Source organism: Anomaloglossus baeobatrachus, chromosome 2 (genome assembly GCF_048569485.1).
Source record: "Anomaloglossus baeobatrachus isolate aAnoBae1 chromosome 2, aAnoBae1.hap1, whole genome shotgun sequence".
NCBI classification, from domain to species: domain Eukaryota; kingdom Metazoa; phylum Chordata; class Amphibia; order Anura; family Aromobatidae; genus Anomaloglossus; species Anomaloglossus baeobatrachus.
In genome coordinates, this window is record NC_134354.1 from 397547643 (window position 1) to 397570559 (window position 22917).

The following is a 22917-nucleotide window of genomic DNA, read 5'->3' on the forward strand; positions in this document are numbered from 1 at the left end:
AAAACTCCGGCGTCATGAGAACATCCTCTAACGCTCCACATTCATTAGCATGTGAGTACGCCCCTGTGGGCGTGCTAATATGTTAATGGAGTCAACTAGCAAGGGGAACTAACGCCCAGGGAACTAGTGCCCTCGCTCATTAGCATACTGTAAAAGCTCTTTAGAAATACTGTTCCTAAAAGATCTCTTTATCTATGCTAGTGTATACAGGGATAGTTAGGCAGGGATTAGCAATATGCACCCAGAACTGCTCGTGATTCTGAGTGCATATTGGCCCTGACAGGTTCCCTTTAAGCTACTTCTTGATGACCATCTTCAGTGTCCCATTATAAATCTAATGCGAAGGAAATTTCTTTGGATCTTTCTCTTGACTGATAAAATTCAACTAGGAGATCCCTTTGCTGTGCTGTAAGCCATTTATGGATGAGGACTTCGACAGTAGAATGCAGCTTAGAAAAGGACAGGAAAATCCTACCAGAAGAGCTAAAATGTTATACAAGCCTAATCAGAATCATTTTAAAAAGGGACTCTGGAGGGGGAAGCAAGTTGGATGGGAATGTACACTGAAATGTTTGACCACACCATGATCCTTAAGATAGCTTCTTTAGAATTTTGGGGGAAATTAAGGTGGACAAAAAAAGGTCTGAATTGATTTGGTTTACATGACAAAAAGCTGGCAGGGGCGTATAGATTTTATAATCACAGAATAAAGCATGATCCACAGCAAACATCTATAAACCTTCATTGGTTTTAATAGACGTTAACAATCCTGCAGCAGCGAGCTCTGACACTCCAGCTGTTAAACTACAACTCCCAACATTCCCTGTCAGCTGTTTGAGAGCATGTGGCTGAATGGTACAATTTGTGGTGTCACAACAGCCGAGTGCCAAAGGTTGCCAACCCCTGCTCCAGAACAATGCAGGTGTTCTCACTTCTGACTGCACGCCAAAAGAAATTCTAGATCCAAAATGCCCTTAAAAAGAAAAAAAAACAGGGAATAAAAATAAAAAACATTTACCAGTGTGCAGCAAATGGACGACATAGATCTACATGAAAATTCTTCAGATCTTTAAACCTAATAGCTGCTTCGATATAAACAAAGAGTATCCACAGCGAGACTGTAGGTAAACAGACGCCTCTTTCTGTAGAGGGAAGAGAAATACTTGGCATTAGTAACAAAGTAATGAACACTGAGGATGGCGTTTATATACAGACCCAAAAGGATAGGTCCAGTACATGAGACAGCTTCTTTCAGGCAGATCGCTCATACACAGATAAGATTAGGCCACCACTGGTTCCCAAAATAAAAAGGTGGCATTGACACTTGGGGTCGCCGAGATGTACGAGACACTACAATCTAGAAGCGGCATAAGGCTGAATCATTTACAGAGATATATCATGTACCCTTATATCACCAAATCACTAGATATACTACTGGCAACTCACTATTTCCCAGAAACTAGTAAGATTTTTTGTACATCTTTCAAACGTCTTACCCAATCTTGGACATTTATGACATCCTGCATACAACAGAAAGTGGCCTTGTCTTGAGGGCCATGAACGGAGAGATAGCTCCATTGAGGAACTCAAAAACGTCTAAGCAAACATACACAAGAGGCAATGCAAAACTAGCACCACCAACCAAAACTAATGACTATCCTTAAAGTAGACCCTAGAACACCCCTATAATCTCCCACAGCAAGAACTACATTATCATTCTAAGGCCCCATGTGAACTAGAAAAAGGATTTTTTTCCTCAAGGATTAGCGCACCTGCGTTAAAAAACGCACCAATAACGCACGCGTTTTTACCGCTTTTTATGCAGGTTGGTCCCTGCGTCTTTTAATGCTTTAAACCGCAAAAAATAATATATAGACAGATGGATAGATAGAGGACAGATCAATCAATAGATCGAGTCTCTGTGAGGACACACTATAGTTCTCGCGAGCGGTAATGTATTCACATTACCAACCGCGAGAATGACCTGTAGTTACCCCTGCAGCATCGCTCACTGAACAAGGCTGCATTGAGTACTATGTCAGATGCGGCTAGATGCAAGCGTCGTGGGACCTGTGTGGATTACGGCGGAGCTGTGTTGGGGGGTGTAATAAAGTTGTGAAAGAGGGGGCTTTTTTTGTTATTTTATTTAAAATAAAAAGGATTTTTCGGTGTGTGTTTATTCACTTTACTTACACTTTAATTATGGAAGCTGTCTCAGATGCTGCCATGATTAAGCTAGGACTTAGGGTACCTTCACACTTTAGCGATGCAGCAGCGATCCGACCTGGTCAGGATCGCTGCTGCATCGCTACATGGTCGCTGGTGAGCTGTCAAACAGGCAGATCTCACCAGCGACCAGTGACCAGCCCCCAGCCAGCAGCGACGTGCAAGCGACGCTGTGCTTGCACGGAGCCGGCGTCTGGAAGCTGCGGACACTGGTAACTAAGGTAAACATCGGGTATGGTTACCTGATGTTTACATTAGTTACCAGCGCACACCGCTTAGCTGTGTGTGCAGGGAGCAGGGAGCCGCGCACACTGAGCGCTGGCTCCTTGCTCTCCTAGCTACAGTACACATCGGGTTAATTAACCCGATGTGTACAGCAGCTACATGTGCAGAGAGCCGGAGCCGGCAGCACAGGCAGCGTGAGAGCGGCGGAGGCTGGTAACTAAGGTAAATATCGGGTAACCACCTTGGTTACCCGATGTTTATCTTGGTTACAGCTTACCGCAGCTGCCAGACGCCGGCTCCTGCTCCCTGCTCGCTTCATTTGTCGCTCTCTCGCTGTCACACACAGCGATCTGTGTGTCACAGTGGGAGAGCGCCTTTGAAGAAAACGAACCAGGGCTGTGTGTAACGAGCAGCGATCTCGCAGCAGGGGCCAGATCGCTGCTCAGTGTCACACACAGCGAGATCGCTAATGAGGTCACTGCTGCGTCACAAAAAGCGTGACTCAGCAGCGATCTCGGCAGCGAGCTCGCTGTGTGAAGCACCCCTTAGTGGCAGTACACAGCTGCCATTAACTCATTATTACCGCGATTGCCACAGCATCACGGCAATCGGGAAGAGCCGGTAACACGCCGGGACTGTTGCATAGTGGATGCGACATTCTCAGGGCAGCAGCGGGCTGATCTTCTCGGCATTGGAAGGGGGGGGGGGGGGTTGGGGGTCAATAACCATGGCCTTCGCCCTCCCCAGCCTGAGAATACCGGGCCGCCGCCGGGTGTTTACCTTGGCTAGACGGTAAAAATATGGCGAAGCCAACGGGTTTTTTTTTCTTTTCGTTTCTTATTTTTAATATGTACGTTTCTGATTTCTGTGCATTCTATATGTCTGTGTGTGAGTGTGATATGTGTGTGTGTTTACTCTCTGCTCAACTTCCTTTTCCTGTCATAATGACATCACTTCCTTGCAAAACGCAGGGCGGTGATTAACATTATGTCCCAAAAAACGCGAAATACCGCGGGGGGGGGCAAAAAAAAAAAAAAAACGCGGGTAAAAAACGCAGTGTGCGCACAGGGCCTAAAACTTCCTGCAAGGAGAAGACAACTGAGACTGTACTGCCGTCATGATGTCTTATCCGTAATGGGGTTGGCCTAGGACTTTTTTTCAGAAACTTATGTGCTGATGTTCTGCGGTCTTGTTGTGTAGTCCTAACAGAGTTGGCATGACAGCATGCCCTGCAAACAGACATTCAAACCAAGCACATTTCCATTTACACAAATGTGTTTGTTACATGATCCACTGGAACAACTTTCTATAAACAGTCAAATTAGAGATGTCAATCAGAAGCAAAAAGACTTATTAAATGAAAGATTAGAACAAATAAGGTGCCAAAGCAAAGACAACAAACCATTTGTCAACCTTTTACATAAGAGGGATGAAATTCCTCAATGTTTATCCATACCACCACTAAAGCCTTAGGCTACATAAGAAAGATGGCAAGAATATGATGGCACCCTACAGCTCCACTGAATGTGTTACTAGAAGAGTTTAATCATTCTGGACCTCTAGAATGGCATTCCAGACAGGCAATTTTTTGCCCAGCTAAAAGACAGGTAAAAATATTAGCTCAGTGGTGGGTGCAACCAGTCCTTAGGTAACCCCAGTCAAAATGTGAAAGTCATTGAGAGCGTTCCCTGCTGCGCTATTCAAAGGCTATGCTACCGATGGAAGAAGCAAAGCATCTGCTGTCAAATGTTATAAAATTGTGTGTGAACTAGCTTTAAAAAGGGGTACGCAAGGTAGATCTAGCAGAAAACCTGTTAAAATTATGAAGCCATTATTGCCTATCCATGGGTAAGGATGGTTGACCTCGGGGAGATCAACATCCAACACCGCGGAGACACCATCACGTGTTTCTCAACCCAGTGACACTAGAACAAGGCCCCCTGGGAAAATATGCAAAACAAGAATGCTGCAGAGACACTATCACATGTTTCTCAACGCTGGCAGGAAACTAGCCAGGTCTTTCCCCAGGAAGGAACAACCACGGGAAGGGCAGTCTCCAGTCAAGGAAACCCCCTATACCAAACATGGTATCCATCCACAGACAGCTGTTTCGGGGTATTTGCCCCTCATCAGTGTGGAGTAGGAAACTGGCTAGTGGGAGCAATGCCTAGTAGAAGACTACATGGGTAAGGATAGTTGACCTCGGGGAGATCAACATCCAACACCGCGGAGACACCATCACATGTTTCTCAACGCAGTGACACTAGAACGAGGTCAATGATCCTTACCCATGTAGTCTTCTACTAGGCATTGCTCCCACTAGCCAGCATTGAGAAATGTGATGGTGTCTCCGCGGCATTCTTGTTTTTGCATTATTGCCCATCCAAACTGTATATTAGTGTTTTTGAAGGCCCCATACTACTTACCGCTGGCAGGAAGTGAAGTAGTTGCGTCATGTCACCCATTGGTAACTGGGACGTCGTGTCACAGCTTTGGGGCATTGCTTGATTCAAGTATGCCTCCGACTGAACAACATGGTGTAACTAGTGGACCTTCACTACACACCAGTGTGCTGTATGCAATGCCCACAGGTCTTCAAAGGGAAAAAAATAGGCTGTCTAGGATACCCCTTTAGAGAGGCAAACTGGGTAATGGTGTCTAGTAACACATTGAATGGAGCCGAAAGGCTTTATATGCAACCAATAGAGAAGTATGGTGCAATCATACTCTGTCTTATGTGACTTAAGCATCTATCGCTGGAGCACTTGCATGCAAGGAACATCTAATAAAAGAACACTGAGCGGGGACATATTACATATCACACTTTACTATGTGAATGGGAAAAACGATTGAGCGGTCCTAGCCATAATGCTGGGATTTGTAGTTCATGGAGGAGGGCATCAAGCTGGGCTGAGGGTTTTAGGCTGTGCGCATTTTGCGTACTAGCCCTGCAGAAATTTCTGCAGCGATCTGAAAAGCACACGTGCGCTTCAAATCGCTGCAGAAAATGTCCGTAGAGAAAAAAAAAAGCTGATTCCATGCGCTCTGCCTGCAGCTCTTACCATAGACAGAGCAGGAGCTGCAGGCAGAATGCAGGAAAGAAGTGACATGTCACTTCTTAGAACGTGCGCTTCGGGCAGCAGCCGAAGCACTGCGCTCTAATACTCCACGTGCGCACGGCCCCTGCATAATCTCCATAGATTATGCAGGGGACGCAGGACGCATGCAGTTACGCTGCGCTACAAAGCGCAGCGTAACTGCATGTAATTACGCTACGTGCGCACATAGCCTTACAGTGATACTGAACAAGGTTAAGAGCAAAGTTAGGCCAGAATGAAGAGATGGGGACACTTCTAACAATTGGACCACTTTTCAGGTACTTTGCAATTATAATTCTGAGACCAGACAACCCCTTTAAGCTTTCCAAAAAGGTAAATCTTGTAAAATGCAAAAGTAGCATAAACTTTTATTAGATGCTTGGTGGCACATTTTTGTGACACTGAACAGCATGGTATACTAAAAGCAGATATCTGTAAAACGAAAGGCTTATCTAACATACTGGATTGTTTAGTCACGTGATCAGCCAGTGTTAGAACGTCAGAAAACGGCTATCCTAAATCAGTGCATGTCCAGCGTGATGGGAAACCCACATGATGTGTGCAGATCTACCAGAGGAACAAGTGACTGATGGAAAGGAGCCGAGCTCTGGGACCGACAGCCTTCTATGTTCAAGCACATATACGGGGAAGCCGGAAAGCTCGGGCAGGAAAATGGCTCATCCCTCTTAAAAGTCTGGTCAGGATCTAATCTGCTTTTTACTCAGGGTTATCCCCATCTTAGCAAGTACTGTACTTTTCGAACTATAAGATGCACTTTGTTCCCCCCAAATGTTGGGGGAAAGCGGGAGGTGCGTCTTATAGTCAATGTAGGGCTGCGGGGAATGAGGGTCATCGGCGGTACGAGCAGGCTGTAGCAGCGCCTGCCGTGACCACGTGGGCCCACTCATTACATATGTACGCCCATCCTCCCGCCCATCATCTCTCAGCACTGTAGGCGGCGTTGGCAGGTGGGGTGGGATGATGGGCGGGGGATGCGCGCATAGTAAAGAGCCAGCTCGCATAATCACCCCTGGCAACTACAGCCTGGAGTGATCATGTGCGGCTGTATTCACTGCCCTCCACGTATCATCATCAGCGCGGGGTGCAGTGAATCAGTGGAGTATACTCACCATTCCCTGCAGCATCGCGATGTCCTCCTGTCTGCCAGCCCACTGATGTGTGTGGAGAGCGGTGAGAACAGCGATGACATCATCCCTGTATGCCCTCTCCATACACATCAGTGGGGCGGCAAACAGGAGGACATCACGATGCTGCAGAGGAACGGCTCCACACAGGTCAGCAGCGCTGCTGCTGGCACAGACAGGAAGACTAGCGATGCTGCTGGGGAACGGCTCCACACAGGTCTGCGGCCCTGCTGCTGGCAGAGAGAGGAAGATGATGAAAGCTGCAGGGAGTGAGGACAGGGGAGTATAAACATTTATTTTTTTCTGTGCCATGGGATACAGGCCACATAGCAGGATGGGGGTATATATTATGAGCAGGATGGGGGTATATAGCAGGATGGGGGCTATACCAGGATGAGGGACATATATATAAGGATGGGGATCATTACCTTAGTAGACAATTTGGGCATATTTCCCCCCATAACAGTGTCAGCAGCAGATCCTCGCCCCATAACAGCCTCGCCCACATTTGTTACTAAAAATTTTATTTTCCTCCTCTAAAACCAGGGTGCGTCTTATGGTCCGGAGCATCTTCTAGTTCGAAAAATATGATAATCTAGCCACCATACAGGAACTCTGTGATAATGGGGCAGGACTCTAGATCATCTGGAGATAGTCGAGTACAGCAGTTAGCTAGATAATGAATGGAACCCATGCATAACCACAGCATTATTGCATCTGGACATTTCAGGACCCTGTTCTAGGCATCAGCAAAGAACCCAGTAAATTATTACCTATACCGTAGATAGGTAATGTGCTAAGATAGGCATAACTCTTTAAGACTCACAATTGATCCTAGTGACTACATAGCTGGAAAGGTGGTGGTGGCATGGAAAAAAAAACAATGAAAGCATTCTTTAAAAAAGACATTTGAAGGGGGCAGCCTGTGAGCTGTCACAGTACTGTAGGATTGTAAAGAAACATTCGCCCAGGAAATTGTGATCCAAGGAAGGCACGTTACTCCCATACATGTGCACAGGACCAATCAAAGCATGCAGGAAAATCTACACATCTATGGAAAACTTAATATAGAAAGCTTACCTGTGTGCCACACATATTGTACCCAAACATAGGTACTAGCTGCAAAAAATAGCCATTGCACCGGTATAAATAGGAGACAGATTATATCTGACGTGAATGCTACACACACAAAAAATACTGAGAAGGCCTGAAACAAGAACAGAACAGAGGAGCAGTTAGATCCAGGGAAAGCAGACATTTGGGAAAGAAATTGGATTAGAACATTTAGCAATTATCCCACCAGCCACAATAATAATCCCCATTACTCAGTGCTATTTGCAGTACCCATATGTTTATCATCCCTGGCTTCAGGCAGTCCATTGGGATAGATGAAGGTACTGCTTACACTAGGGCCATGGCACGTCTGCAGGATCACATTACACAGGATATAGAGCTGTGCCAAAAACACTGGAAATAGGAACTAAGTGGCAAAACAGGGTGAAAAAGAGCCTGAAAAGTAACTAACAGAAGGTGGGGAGATTAAAATGGAAAAGTCCAAATTAACAAACCACCACATATTAGGGCAGGGGTCTTAAACGCAGCTGGGTGTATGGGCCACACAGAGAAAATAATAAATTTGGGGGGCCGCATTCTTTGCAGGACAAGGTGACATTTTTATTGGTACCATTTGGTTTTTTGTTTATTAACATTTTATCCCTTTCTTGTAACTAATCATTTTACAATTAGCACCATATAGTAATTTTGGCCAACATCATGTTGTAATGTCCCCATCCTGTACTAATTTCCCCATCCTATAATAATGTCCCCATCCTATAGTAATGGCCCTAGCCTTGTCTCCATCCTATAGTAATGTCACTAGCCTTGTCCCCACCCAATAGTAACATGCCCACCCAATAGTAACTTGCCCATTCTTGTCCCCATCTTGTAGTAATGTGCCCACCCTTGCCCCCATCCTATAGTAATGTCCCTAGCTATGCCCCCATCCTATACTAATGTGCCTATCCTGTAGTAATGTGTTCCATCATTGTCTCCTTTTACTAATCTGCACATGCAGGTCTTCTTGTAGTAATGTGCACTTTCCTGGTTTTGTAGTAACGCCCCATACTGGTCCCCTATTGTGCTGTTCTTCACATAAAATTTAATAAAAAAAAAAAAAAAAAAGAAGAACACACATCATTCTCACCTGTCCCCCATTCCCTTGGCTGCCTCTCCTCTGCTTCTTGCTGCCCGTGCCCTTGTTTACTATTGTGGCAGGTGCAGGAGCCGCAGCCACTGTCAGTGCTTTATGTCGGTAACATTTTTTTTTTTTGCCGGCGCTGCACGCGCACAGAGTCAAGCTCTCTCTGCACAACTTTTCCAATGCAGCCATCTGCCAATCAGAGACAAGCAGCAGAAGTCATACACCTCAGCTGCTTGCCTCTGATTGGCTGGCAGCTTCCATTAGAGGGATAGTTGTGCAGAGAGAACTTGACTGTGCGCGCAGTGCCAGCAAAACGTTTATCTGCCAAAACGCTGACAGCGGCCCCTGTAATTTTTTTTTACCGCTGCTCATGTACATGTAGATTTTTTTTTAGTAAAACAGAAATCTGGAACAGCCCAAGTATTCAGAGTGAAAATTTTATTTTAAATTTCTTGTTTGTGGTTTTTACTTAAATCTCACTGCCAGAATGGTATTACTAATACAAGTTCCCTGTAAAATGCTTACCCACTATCTTCTTGCTCTTCCCAGTGCCGCTCCATCCCGCTCTGCCATTTTGTGACCACAGTCTGACCGGTCACAAGCTCTCTCCTTCTGGCTCTCAGACTTATGCTGGGGTCCCACTAGCGTATGGCATGCAATGTGAGATCATCGGATGAGATATGCTAACAACCTTTGGCTCCCGCTCTGCTGAGAGCGTGAGCCAAGTGTCATTATACTGTGATCTTGTAATCGGATCACAACTGCGGAGGAGAGGGAGAGTGTACTCTCAGTCTCCTCCATTGTCAGCCTGTGCGTATATTGCACTGCACTCTGGTGTCATCCGAATGCAGTCCAATGTTTCACTTACACCCATAAAATTGTATGGGTGCGAGTAATCCGTGACTTTCAGACAATCGCAGCATTCTGCGGTGTTTTCCTCAGGGCTCTTCTCCACTTGCGTTTACAAATTAACAGTGACACTCGGCTACAAATGTGAGTAGAGTATCCTGCGTGTCGTCTGCGTATGGTGTGTGTTTTTTTTCTCACATAGCATCCGTATGACATGCAAGTGCTATGTGAGTTTTTGCACGCAGCGTCAGACTGGCTACCGGAGGAATCTCCTGTAATACCAGGCCTGGCCGCGGTTATCTGCACTGAACTCCGGAGCTGTCACCTGAGCTCCAGAGATCTGCCTAATCTGTCTGCAGCTGTCATGAACTGAACAGCAATCGCCGGGGAATCAATCACTCGGCGCTCGCTGTTCAGGCTGCACTCTGGAGCTCAGGTGACAGCTCCAGAGTTCAGTGCATGTAACCGCGGCCAGGCCTGGTATTACTGGAGATTCCTCCGGTAGCCAGTCTGACGTGGTATGCAAGTGTCAAGGATCCGTGTGACATGCGTATGCCATCTGTATGACATACGCATGCCACCCGGATTTTGATTTTTTTTCCTCGCTCCCATAGGATTGCATGGGGGTGCGAGAGCTGAGACTCGGTGAAATCGTAGCATGCTGCAATTTCACCGAGAGCACGAGATGTGCCGTAAAACATTTAGCAAGAGGACACGGCCTCATTGATTAACACTGGTGCAAGTGCGATCCGTTTTTCTATCGGATCGCAAGTGGAGAAGAACCCTCAGTCCGATTAAAGCTGAAAAAAACTCGCAGATGTGAGCTGTAGCATTGTCTAAGGCTGGAATCACACTTGTGCGTGTAAAATCAGTCCGAGTCTCATGCTAGAAAGTCGGACGATTTTAGTTCACTTTTCATCAGTGTGCAGTCACTTTTCACCCTCAGCAGCTGCTACTCATGTAATGTTATGTACAGAAGCATTTACATTGCTCTCTGGTACATGCGTGAAATGTATTGAGAAAAACAGATGTCACTAGGATGGTGAATGTGTATCCGTTTTTTGTTTTTTTTTTCACACACCCATAGACTTGCATTGAAGAGACTCGTGCGAGAAACTCACCAAAACGCAGCATGCTGCGATTTTTTTCTCAGTCCGATTTGGACTGAGAAAAAAATAGCAGATGGGAGCTGCCTCACTGATTAACATTGGTCCGAGTGCAATGCGAGATTTTCTCACACTACACTCGTGTGAGTTAATCGCAAGTGTGAAGCCGGCCTTACAAGGAGTTGAGTGCAATGCTGGATTTTCTCACTGCACTCGTGGAATTCATACACCAGTGTAACTCTGCCCTTACATTGAGAGGAGAGCACTGGCTCATCCAGCAATCTCGTAGGTTACAGTCCGCAGAAGACTACGCCAAAAGCAGAAGTGAGCGATTAATAAAAATATTACTGGGAGCTGGGAACTTCCATTAGTGATACCACTCTGGTTACACATAAGCTAGATTTAAAAAGCAGCTCGTTTTCCAATTCAGAGACACTCCTTCTAAAAGGAATGAGGTAAAACAGCAGCTTCAACAGAAATGCTCTATGAATCCATGTGCCTGCATCTTGCAGTTTGGGGGGTGGAATCTGCAATTGGGGCATGCTTAGAAAATGCCTACAGCCCAAACAGACGTGAAAAAACTAAACTTCAGGGATGGGATTTTATGGTTTCAGCTCAGCACTTTAGTATCAGGGAAGAAAAACAATTTTACATAAATGTGTGCATACAAGTTTGGGCCAGAACACCACCTGAAAATTTAGTAATGAACAGAGCTGTACGAGGGGCTGCTGGTAAGTCTTTTGCTTTACCAAGAAACGAGAAATGATGATGAAACTTTATATTTATTCCACATACTCTCCACTGTTCTTACATCTGTATTCCAAGTTCTGTAAGCCTAGCAAAAAGAAGGATTTCGGGTGTGCCTCAAACCTGGCGTCTGTGGCAGCCATGACATCAGAAATGGTGTGATTTGGTAACCTTGAGGTGTTTTAGGTTTGAAAACAGATAGGTGCAGGGAGCTAGATCTGGTGAATAAGGTGGGTGGTCACCAGCTGGAAGCCCAGCTCTGCCAGTTTTGCTGTGGTTGCTTGTGCAGTCTGAGCGGAGGCATTGTTTTGCAGGAACAAGATTCCTTTGGACAGCTTGCCATGTATTTTGGCCTTCAATTGGTCCAAAAGTTCAATGTAATACCTTGCATTGATGGTGGAACCCTTTTGAAGGTAGTACACTAGCAGCACACCCTCCTTATCCCAGAACACAGACGCCATCACCTTAGTGGCTGATTTTTGCACCCTGAACTTCTTTGGATGAGGACAACCACTGTGCTTCCAATTTGACTGCTCCTTGGGTTCAGGACCATACAAATAAATCCAGGTCTCATCCATAGGGACCAGTCAATCCAGGAAGCTCTTATCAGTCCGGAAACACTGACAAATGGACCGGGAAGTTTCACTCGCATGCTTCTCTGATCTGTTGTCAAATATTTGGGGACCCATTTTGCAGATAACTTCCTCATTTCCAAATGTTCATGGATAATGACACAAACACATTCATGGGAAAAATCCTCAAGAGGTCTGCTATTGCTTTAGCTGAAATTCGTCAATTCTCCAGTATGAGGTTGTGCACAGCATCAACGATCAACGGAACTACAACCACTCTTGGTCGTCCAGGATATTCGTCTTTATTGGTGCTAAAGTGGCCAGTTGTAAATTTAGCAACCCTGTTCTTAACTGTGGAATATGAAGGGCATTGATCCCCCAAAGTCTGCAACATATCACCATGCAAATATTAGTGGACTTTCCTTGCAGAAACAAGAATTTTATCACTCCTCTGCTCTCTGTTGCTGTGAATATCGCATTAGACTCTGCCATTTTGTTTTCCCGCGTGTGTAGAACACTGTTGCCATAAGCAACAAACACAATTTTGAAAACATATATTAGACACAAGGCTTTCATGTGATGTAAAAAAAAAAAAAAGGTCACAAAGCCACCAAAGACAGCAGCCCCTCATACATTAAGCTCTGAATACAGTCAGTATGAGGGGGTCTCGTGGCCTGGACTTACAACCTCACCTGTCTAAGATTGGTCATTTGGGACAGGAGATTGATTATCTGTGGTCAGTGTGGTCACTGAGGTCTATATACAGAATGTAAAATACAGCCGTGTAACTGCAGAACTAAAGAATTCAAAGCATGGTGGTTTGTTGGGACCTCAACCCCCAGTCCCACATTTCATGATACTTGAAAGGCACACCCTTCAAAAATAATCTCTAAGCAAGCTCTTCCTTCTTTTTGATTTCAACCTATATTAGAATTAAACTAAGAAAAACCCAAGAACTCTTCTCTATTCCAGGAAATCAGCCACGTCTTTTCTACTCCTACTTATGATCCCAGGCATAGCTTTAGGGTAAGTTCACACAGTGCGTTTTTCAGGTGCGTTTTTTGTTCAGAAAATTGCATGACTTTGCTTCCCCAGCAAAGTCTATGAGTTTTCATTTTTGCTGTCTGCACACGACTTTTTTTTAGCTGCATTTTTGTGGTGCACACAAAAACGCAGCATTTCAATTATTTTTGCGTTTTTCACTGCGTTTTCCACCCATGGAGTTCAATGAGATGTTCAAAAACGCAATGAAAACCGCAAATTGCAAATATAGTTGCGTTTTAGTGCATTTCTATGACTAAAAACGCAGCTATAAACGCAGGGGGTGGGTAGTAAAGTGACGTGTACAGGAAGAGAATCCCTTCTGTCAGTAAACACAGAAGCGTGAATCCTCCCGGTACCTCCACCTCTCGTGCGGCGCCATGTCCGCTCCCGTGCGGCACCATGGCAGGTGGAAGCCGCTGCGAAATCAAAAGTGAACAGTAGAAAAGAAAAAAAAAAAAAATGCCATACTCCCCTGTCTGCAGGCTCCCGACATGTCCGCTCCCAGCTCCTCTCCCGGTACCGCCGCTCCGGCTGTGTGCAGACTTCCGATAGCTGCAGGACCTGGCGGTGATCACCTGATGCGGTCACCTGACGCATCAGCTGATCGTAAGTCTCGTGGTGACGCCAGATTTTTACTGCCCGGCTTAAACTATCAGCTGATGCCGTCAGGAGACCGCTTCACTGATTACCAGCAGCTCCTGGTGCGATCGGACGGGAGTCAGCACAGATGTGCGTATTTTATTTTTTTTTCCACCGATGCATCAGCTGATTATATAAACGGCTTTATACAATCAGTTGATGTGTGAAGTGATTCACATCCTTGAACCTGACACCATCTGATCGGTATGCCTTCCAGCAAACGGATCAGATGATAATGGATCTGGATTGGACAGCGCGGGACCCTTGACCCAGGATTACTGCAGAGGGGGGTTCTTTATTTCAATAAAGATGGAGTCACTAATTGTGTTGTGTTTTATTTCTAATAAAAATATTTTTATGTGTGTTGTGTTTTTTTTTAATGTTTACTAGAAATTCATGGTGGCCATGTCCAATATTGGCGTGACACCATGAATTTCGGGCTTAGGGCCAGTTGATAATATACAGCTAGCCCTAACCCCATAATTACCCAGCGAGCCACCCATCACCAGGGCAGCTGGAAGAGTTGGATACAGTGCCAGAAGATGGCGCTTCTATGAAAGCGCCATTTTCTGGGGTGGCTGCAGACTGCAATTCGCAGCTGGGTGCCCAGAAAGCTTGGGCAATCTGAACTGCGGATTCCAATCCCCAGCTGCCTAGTTGTACCTGGCTGGATTCAAAAATTGGGCGAAGTCCACGTCCATTTTTTTTTTTTTTTTTAAATTATTTCATGCAATTCATGAATTAAAAAAAAAAAAAAAAAAAAGGGCTTCCCTAAATTTTTGGTTCCCAGCGGGGTACAAATAGGCAGCTGGGGGTTGGGGGCAGCCCGTACCTGCCTGCTGTACCTGGCTAGCATACAAAAATATGGCAAAGCCCACGTCATTTTTTGGGGGGCAAAAAACTCCAGCATACAGTCCTGGATGGAGGATGCTGAGCCTTGTAGTTCTGCAGCTGCTGTCTGCTCTCCTGCATACACTATTGGATGGAGTATGCTGAGCCTTATAGTTCTGCTCCCCCTGCCTCTCCCTCCAGCATACAGTCCTGGATGGAGCATGCTGAGCCTTGTAGTTCTGCAGCTGTCTGCTCTCCTGCATACACTACTGGAGATTGAAGAACATATTGAAGAAGGAAATGACTTTTTTTTTGTCCATCTTTAATGGCATTGTCACGGATTAAAAAAAACGCATAAAAACGCAGTGAGCAAAAACGCAGCAAAAAATTGCACCAAAATGCGGTAAAACTGCATGCGTTTTTGCCACGTTTTTTGTGCTTTTTTTCCCCTGCAAAATAAACGCACAAAAACACAGCGTCAAAAAAAATCAGTGTGTGAACTTAGCCTTAGGACAACTAACTGCAGCAGGAGCCTCCCCCTGTGAAATGTTTGCAGTAGGACAAAATTATTAAGCCCTGCCCCCCAGCTGAAGAATACATAGATGAGGAGATTAACCCCTGTGTTTTCTACAGGATTGCTAGTCCTGCATACTGGAACAGGATGGAAGTTTCTCTTCACATTTATTATTCATTGCTAGCTCTTGCATTACTGCAAAGTACAGTGATTGCCCACAAAGTATTCTCTTTTTTAAGAGCTTTTACATTGGACAGAGTAAGGCTATGTGCGCATGTTGCGTAAAAACATGCAGTTACGCTGCGCTTTGTAGCGCAGCGTAACTGCATGCGTCCTGCGGCCCCTGCACAGTCTATGGAGATTGTGCAGGGGCCGTGCGCACGTGGCGTCTAAGAGCGCAGCGCTTCGGCTACTGCCGAAGCGCTGCGCAAAAAGAAGTGACATGTCACTTCTTTCCTGCGCTTTGCCGGCAGCTCCTGCTCTGTCTATGGCAGGAGCTGCAGGCAGAGCGCATGGAATCGGCGCTCACTACGGACATTTCTGCAGCGATCTAAAGCGCACATGTGCTCTTCAGATCGCTGCAGAAATATCTGCAGGGCTAGTACGCAACGTGCGCACATAGCCTAAAGCGTTCATGCAGCTTCATATACTTACCAAGCCTTGGTATCTGAACGAATCGTATACACTTCTGATGAACAGCCAGAATGGCCACAGGTACTCAAACCTAAACTCCAGCACAAAGTCTGCCAGCAACACGAGGGCCCAGACCACAAGGAACTTCAGATACAAGAAGGTACTGCAAGACAAGAAAAATCGGTCATCAATTACAATTTCCCAATAATGGCCGATCGCAGGCCAAAAGGTACCAGCAGAAAACTGCCACTTCACTACACACAAAACAGGTGGCAAGAAACCTTACATTGTAAAAGTAAACTGTTTTTTACCACAAGGTGGTAAAAAAGTAGCGCACACACCAACATTACGATTCTTTGCCCATCCTTCATCCCGCTGGCCTCTTCTACTTTCAGCATTGTCATCATGTAACCATTCTAGCCAATTAAGCAGTGATCACGCCAGTGAACATGGCCAGCAGGGTGGAGGAGCGGTCAAACAAAGGCCAGATATTTAGAAAACGCATACAGACCGTATGCACAGTTAAAGTAAAGGATGGGAAAACCCGTCAGCATTTTCGACACATTGCTTCCTGAGGTAAGTAATGGAGTCTAGATGTACCACAAGTAAATTGGACAGGGTTGAAAAATGCACTAAAATGTCCCATTTATTCCTCCTCCCCTATTTTATGGGCAGGAGGAATGAGTGATGCCAACATGACAAACATCTAAAAGATACAGCAGATTTCTTTTGACTTTCCCATGATGCTACATAAGGAAGCAGTGTGTTTCTGATGTGCATTATAATACATCCACAGGTGTGTCTTTAACTCAGATGTTGCCAATAAACCTATCAGAAGCTTCCAAAGACATGACATCATCATATGGGCTGTTCCATATTGTTTAAAGGCATAGTACTCTTACTGTATGTAAACGAACTTTGCAGAAAGTAATAAAAATGCTTTAAACCTTCTCATTATTCTGGCATTTGGCAAATATAAATAATTTTGGTTCCTAATTGACCTAAAACAGGAAAGGTTTATTCTTATTTCATATCAGATGAGAAAAACATGCAGATGTGCCTTTTTAGATAGTGTATGGAAATTTCTGGTTTCAACTGTATGTGCCGATAGTTTTTCACTCATCCCCAATGGAGTGCCCCCCACTTCTGCACCCACCCAATAGTGGCAGTAGTCGTGTCCTGTTTTGAATAGAACATGAGGAAATCTGAGATGTTAGAGAAAGTGATACAACCACCACATACTTTGTGTATGTCATTTTCTATCCTGGAGCAGAAGATGTGATTTTTCCAGCGCATTACCGCATTGTAAAGGCAAATATGAAGGTGAAGCAGAGATTTACTGACGTGTAGGTAATAACAGCTGAGGTGTGAGTGCTGGACCGCCACCGATCTGATGACCTCTCCTGAACAGGTCATCAATATCACATGCCTAGATAACCCTTTAATATCAGTGATGATTATGAGCCTGTCGTAAAAGTCATTTCATCTCCAAGGTTCCAATATACAAAAACTAATTATTTTAGTCTCATTTGTTAGTAGACTTTTTACAGTATATTTAGTAGTCATTTTGGTACCTATAACCACAATATTTTCACTATTGATTTGTTGTAGCCTGGAAAAAAAAATGCACCAAAAACACAATGTGAACAGCATGAAGCCACTGAAAATTCGTAGCATACGTCAACCAAATGTTACAAAAAGGCATACATCCATAGCATCAATGAAGGACCTCTGTGGGGAGGAATATTTGTCCTAACCCCTTAGTGCTGGGCATAGTGCGACTTAAAAAAAAATAAATAAGGTACTGGACACAAACTGCTATGTACATCTAAGGCTGGTTTCACACTACGTCTTTTTAACATCCGTTGAAAACGTTTTTTTAACGGAAGTACGGATCCTGTGCAAATCCGTTTTGTGTTTAATGCATTTTCAATGGAGTTGGGTCCACTTCCGTTTGCATTCGTTTGCGTCCGTTAGACGCAGGATCCGTCATTGTGCGTTAATTTAACATGTTTAAAAAACGCAACATGTAGCGTTTTTTGGCTTTGTCAAATTAACGTATGTCACAGGATCCTTGACATTGCGCCGCGAGCTGCAATGCATGTCAATGAGTGCTGGATCCTGCCTACCAAACGTCGTTCAGTGGCGTTATAACAGGATCCTGATTCTGTAACTGAGCATGCCCGGTACAGGGTCATTCTCTCTCTCTCTCTCTCTCTCTCTCTCTCTCTCTCTCTCTCTCTCTCTCTCTCTCTCTCTCTCTGCTATGTGCACGCAGCCCGGCTCTGCTATGTGCACGCAGCCCGGCTCTGCTATGTGCACGCAGCCCGGCTCTGCTATGTGCACGCAGCCCGGCTCTGCTATGTGCACGCAGCCCGGCTCTGCTATGTGCACGCAGCCCGGCTCTGCTATGTGCACGCAGCCCGGCTCTGCTATGTGCACGCAGCCCGGCTCTGCTATGTGCACGCAGCCCGGCTCTGCTATGTGCACGCAGCCCGGCTCTGCTATGTGCACGCAGCCCGGCTCTGCTATGTGCACGCAGCCCGGCTCTGCTATGTGCACGCAGCCCGGCTCTGCTATGTGCACGCAGCCCGGCTCTGCTATGTGCACGCAGCCCGGCTCTGCTATGTGCACGCAGCCCGGCTCCTAGCAGCTGTAGACACTCGTAACCAAGCTAAATATCGGGTATCCAAGGCCGATGTTTACCTTGGTTACCAGCGTATGCAGCTGTCAGAAGCCTCCTCCCAGTCTAGTTCCCCTCACTCCCGATCACATGACTCCTTTGCCCGCCCCTAACATCCAGTGCAGGATCCTGCAAAATAACATATGCGTTTGCATACGTTATTTGCTGTAAAAGCAGGATCCGTACTTCCGCTAAAAAAACGTTTTCAGCGGATGTTAAAAAGACGTAGTGTGAAACTAGCCTAAACTGTAGCTTAGACCAGAGTGGATACAAACTTGCTGACAATACATGAAACTTCCACACATTTCCATGAAGAAGCCGCATCTCCTCGCCAAATGGAAACGGACAGAGGTAAAGCGGCTGCCAAGAGCGGTACACACGGGGGTCAGGAGGGGCACGGCAGTGCAGATGCCAAGGAGGAAACACTGCGGCCCAGCTAATCTCCTGCAACATAAGGCAGAAAATAGAAACCCAGAAACAACCAGGCGTTTATCTCTGCGCCGGCCCTACACCCCGCCGCTCCTAGGTTTACTTACTATTCATAAAGCAGGTACCGGACATTTCATCAACTTGAATTTTTATATTCTAGTCATTTTATTCAGAGATGTATGCAACAGAAAAAAAAAAAAAAAAGTTTTATTCAATTTTGCTTGTATGTTTGCCAAAGTTAAATCTGGTTTCCAAAAAATAAATTACAAAATATGCAATCATTTTGTGCAGATTCTGGGGCTCCTGAATGGTTTATATAATATAAGTGTGTATATATCTATCATATACATGCATATATATTATATACACACACACACATACATAATTATTAGAAATATTTACATACCGTACACACATACAGTGCCTACAAGTAGTATTCAACCCCCTGCAGATTTAGCAGGTTTAGGCTGCTTTCACACTACGTCTTTTTAACATGCGTCCTGAACGGTTTTTTGCTGCAAAAGCGGATCCTGCTTTTACAGCAAAAAATGCATGCAAACGCATGTGTTACTTTGCAGGATCCTGTCACTGGATGTTTAGGGGCGGGCATTGGAGTCATGTGATCGGGAGTGAGGGGAACTAAACGTGCCAGACTGGGAGCCGGCATCTGACAGCTGCGAGGCTCGTAACCAAGGTAAACATTGGGTATACTTGCTTGGATACCCGATATTTACTTTGGTTACAAGTGTCTGCAGCTGCTAGGAGCCGGGCTCCCTGCACACGTTACCAACGTAAACATCGGGTAACTAAGATAAGTGGTTACCCGATATTTACCTTGGTTACGAGTGTCCGCAGCTCTCAGGTGGGAGAGATAGACAGGAGAGGGAGGAGAGAGACTGATCACGGAGGCTGGCTTCTGGGCATGCTCAGTAGAGCAAGCAGGATCCTGCCTATCAGCACGCCAGCGTTCACATGCGTTTGCGTGCTGTTTAGTCAGGATCCAGTAATTTGCAGAAGTTGGACGCAGCTCAAAAATGCTACAAGTAGCGTTTTTGAAAGATGTTAAAAAACTGCAAGTCGCTGGATCCTCACTATAACGCACGCAAACGCAGGTGAACGCATGTTAATGCGAGTCCATTGCAAATGCATTGAAAGGAAAACGCATTTGCACTGGATCCGTTTCTGCGTTAAAAAAACGTTCAGGACGCATGTTAAAAAGACGTAGTGTGAAAGCAGCCTAACACATTCGGAATGAACTTGGCATTGTGACATTTGGACTGTAGATCAGCCTGGAAGTGTGAAATGCACTGCAGCAAAAAAGAATGTTATTTATTTATTTATTTTTTTTTTAATTGTGAAAAGTTTATTCAGAGGGTCATTTATTATTCAACCCCTCAAACCACCAGAATTCTGTTTGGCTCCCCTAAAGTATTAAGAAGTATTTCAGGCACAAAGAACAATGAGCTTCACATGTTTGGATTAATTATCTCTTTTTCCAGCCTTTTCTGACTAATTAAGACCCTCCCCAAACTTGTGAACAGCACTCATACTTTTTCAACATGGGAAAGACAAAGGAGCATTCCAAGGCCATCAGAGACAAGATCGTGGAGGGTCACAAGGCTGGCAAGGGGTACAAAACCCTTTCCAAGGAGTTGGGCCTACCTGTCTCCACTGTTGGGAGCATCATCCGGAAGTGGAAGGCTTATGGAACTACTGTTAGCCTTCCACGGCCTGGACAGCCTTTGAAAGTTTCCAACCGTGCCGAGGCCAGGCTTGTCCGAAGAGTCAAGGCTAACCCAAGGACAACAAGGAAGGAGCTACGGGAAGATCTCATGGCACTGGGGACATTGGTTTCAGTCAACACCATAAGTAACGTACTCCACCGCAATGGTCTCCGTTCCAGACGAGCCCGTAAGGTACCTTTACTTTCAAAGCGTCATGTCAAGGCTCGTCTACAGTTTGCTCATGATCACTTGGAGGACTCTGAGACAGACTAGTTCAAGGTTCTCTGGTCTGATGAGACCAAAATCGAGATCTTTGGTGCCAACCACACACGTGACGTTTGGAGACTGGATGGCACTGCATACGACCCCAAGAATACCATCCCTACAGTCAAGCATGGTGGTGGCAGCATCATGCTGTGGGGCTGTTTCTCAGCCAAGGGGCCTGGCCATCTGGTCCGCATCCATGGGAAGATGGATAACATGGCCTACCTGGAGATTTTGGCCAAGAACCTCCGCTCCTCCATCAAGGATCTTAAGATGGGTCGTCATTTCATCTTCCAACAAGACAACGACCCAAAGCACACAGCCAAGAAAACCAAGGCCTGGTTCAAGAGGGAAAAAATCAAGGTGTTGCAGTGGCCTAGTGAGTCTCCTGACCTTAACCCAATTGAAAACTTGTGGAAGGAGCTCAAGATTAAAGTCCACATGAGACACCCAAAGAACCTAGATAACTTGGAGAAGATCTGCATGGAGGAGTGGGCCAAGATAACTCCAGAGACCTGTGCCGGCCTGATCAGATCTTATAAAAGACGATTATTAGCTGTAATTGCAAACAAGGGTTATTCCACAAAATATTAAACCTAGGGGTTGAATAATAATTGACCCACACTTTTATGTTGAAAATTTATTAAAATTTAACTGAGCAACATAACTTGTTGGTTTGTAAGATTTATGCATCTGTTAATAAATCCTGCTCTTGTTTGACGTTTGCAGGCTCTAACGTATTTGCATCTTATCAAACCTGCTAAATCTGCAGGGGGTTGAATACTACTTGTAGGCACTGTATATACACACACATATACATACATATATACATATACATACATACATACATACATACATACATACATACATACACACACACACACATACACGCGTTTTAAATGTTTCTCAACAACAGCAATTCCATATGGATTTCTTTATTGGAGGAAAAAGAAGAAGGTTGACTGGAACTTGTGTTTTATTTTTAAACACAAAATAAAATTAAAAAAAAAAAAATAAAAAAAAATTTCTACTTTACTTGTTATTGCCTTATTGCCCTTAGGAGACTAACATGCTAGCGAGTGTCTGGCATTACGCTATATAGTACAAGCGATCACAGTATGCAGAACAGCATTGCGGCATAGGGTAAGTTCACACAGTGCGTTTTTGTGTGTTTTTCGGGTGCGTTTTTGGCCTCAAAACTGCATGACTGGTTCCCCAGCAAAGTCTATGAGTTTTCATTTTTGCTGTCTGCACACAACTTTTTTTTTAAGCTGCGTTTGAGCTTAAAAAGAAAAAAAAAAAAATGGACATGTCAATTCTTTCCTGCGTTTTTCTGCGTTTTCCCCCCATGCAATGCATTGGAAAAACGGAGAAAAACGCAGAGATCAAAAACGCAGCAAAAAAACGCATGCATTTTTGCCGCGTTTTCCGCGGGGCGTTTTTAGCGGCCAAAAACGCAGCGTCAAAAAAAAAAAAAACGCAGCGTGTGCACATAGCCATATAGTGAAATCATGGTCTCCTTTGAAGCCCATCTCGCGATGGGCGCACTTATTAAAAACCGCTGTTAGGCTACATGTGCACGCTGCTTTTTTTCCTGCTTTTTTGGCTGCAGTTTTGTCAGAACTTTGACATTTGACTTCCCAGCAAAGTCTATGATAAGTCAGATTTGTCATGCGCACGTTGCAGTTTATTTGTCAAAGGTTTGTGACAAAAAAAATGCAGCATGTTCATTCTTCCTGCGGTTTTGTCAACATTTGTCACAAAAACGCACTGAAAACGCAGCAAAAACACACCTACAATTACAAGCATTTTTTGTGCCATTTCCAGGCCCTCTCTGACAAGGTGCAGTTTTGGCTGCAGTTTGTGAACACAAAAAGATGCAGCGTGCGCATGTAGCCTAAGAGTTTGATGGCAGGATTTAACAGGGTAATCTTGTCCAGTGCTTCATGCTATTCGCGATTGTTAGTGGCAGGTCCTGGAAAGAACAC

The 22917-nt window shown here is 45.0% G+C and overlaps 1 protein-coding gene across 1 annotated transcript in view; it reads right to left on the reverse strand.

Annotated features, from left to right (window-relative positions):
* The window catches only part of MACO1 (macoilin 1), a 102138-nt gene that overhangs the window by 49846 nt on the left and 29375 nt on the right, over positions 1-22917 (reverse strand). Inside the window, exons 2-4 of the mRNA XM_075336075.1 lie at positions 15851-15992; positions 7775-7901; positions 1019-1142 (exon numbers count right to left, since the gene is read on the reverse strand). Coding sequence (XP_075192190.1) covers positions 1019-1142; positions 7775-7901; positions 15851-15992 — 393 coding nt within the window. The remainder of the gene's footprint in view (positions 1-1018; positions 1143-7774; positions 7902-15850; positions 15993-22917) is intronic.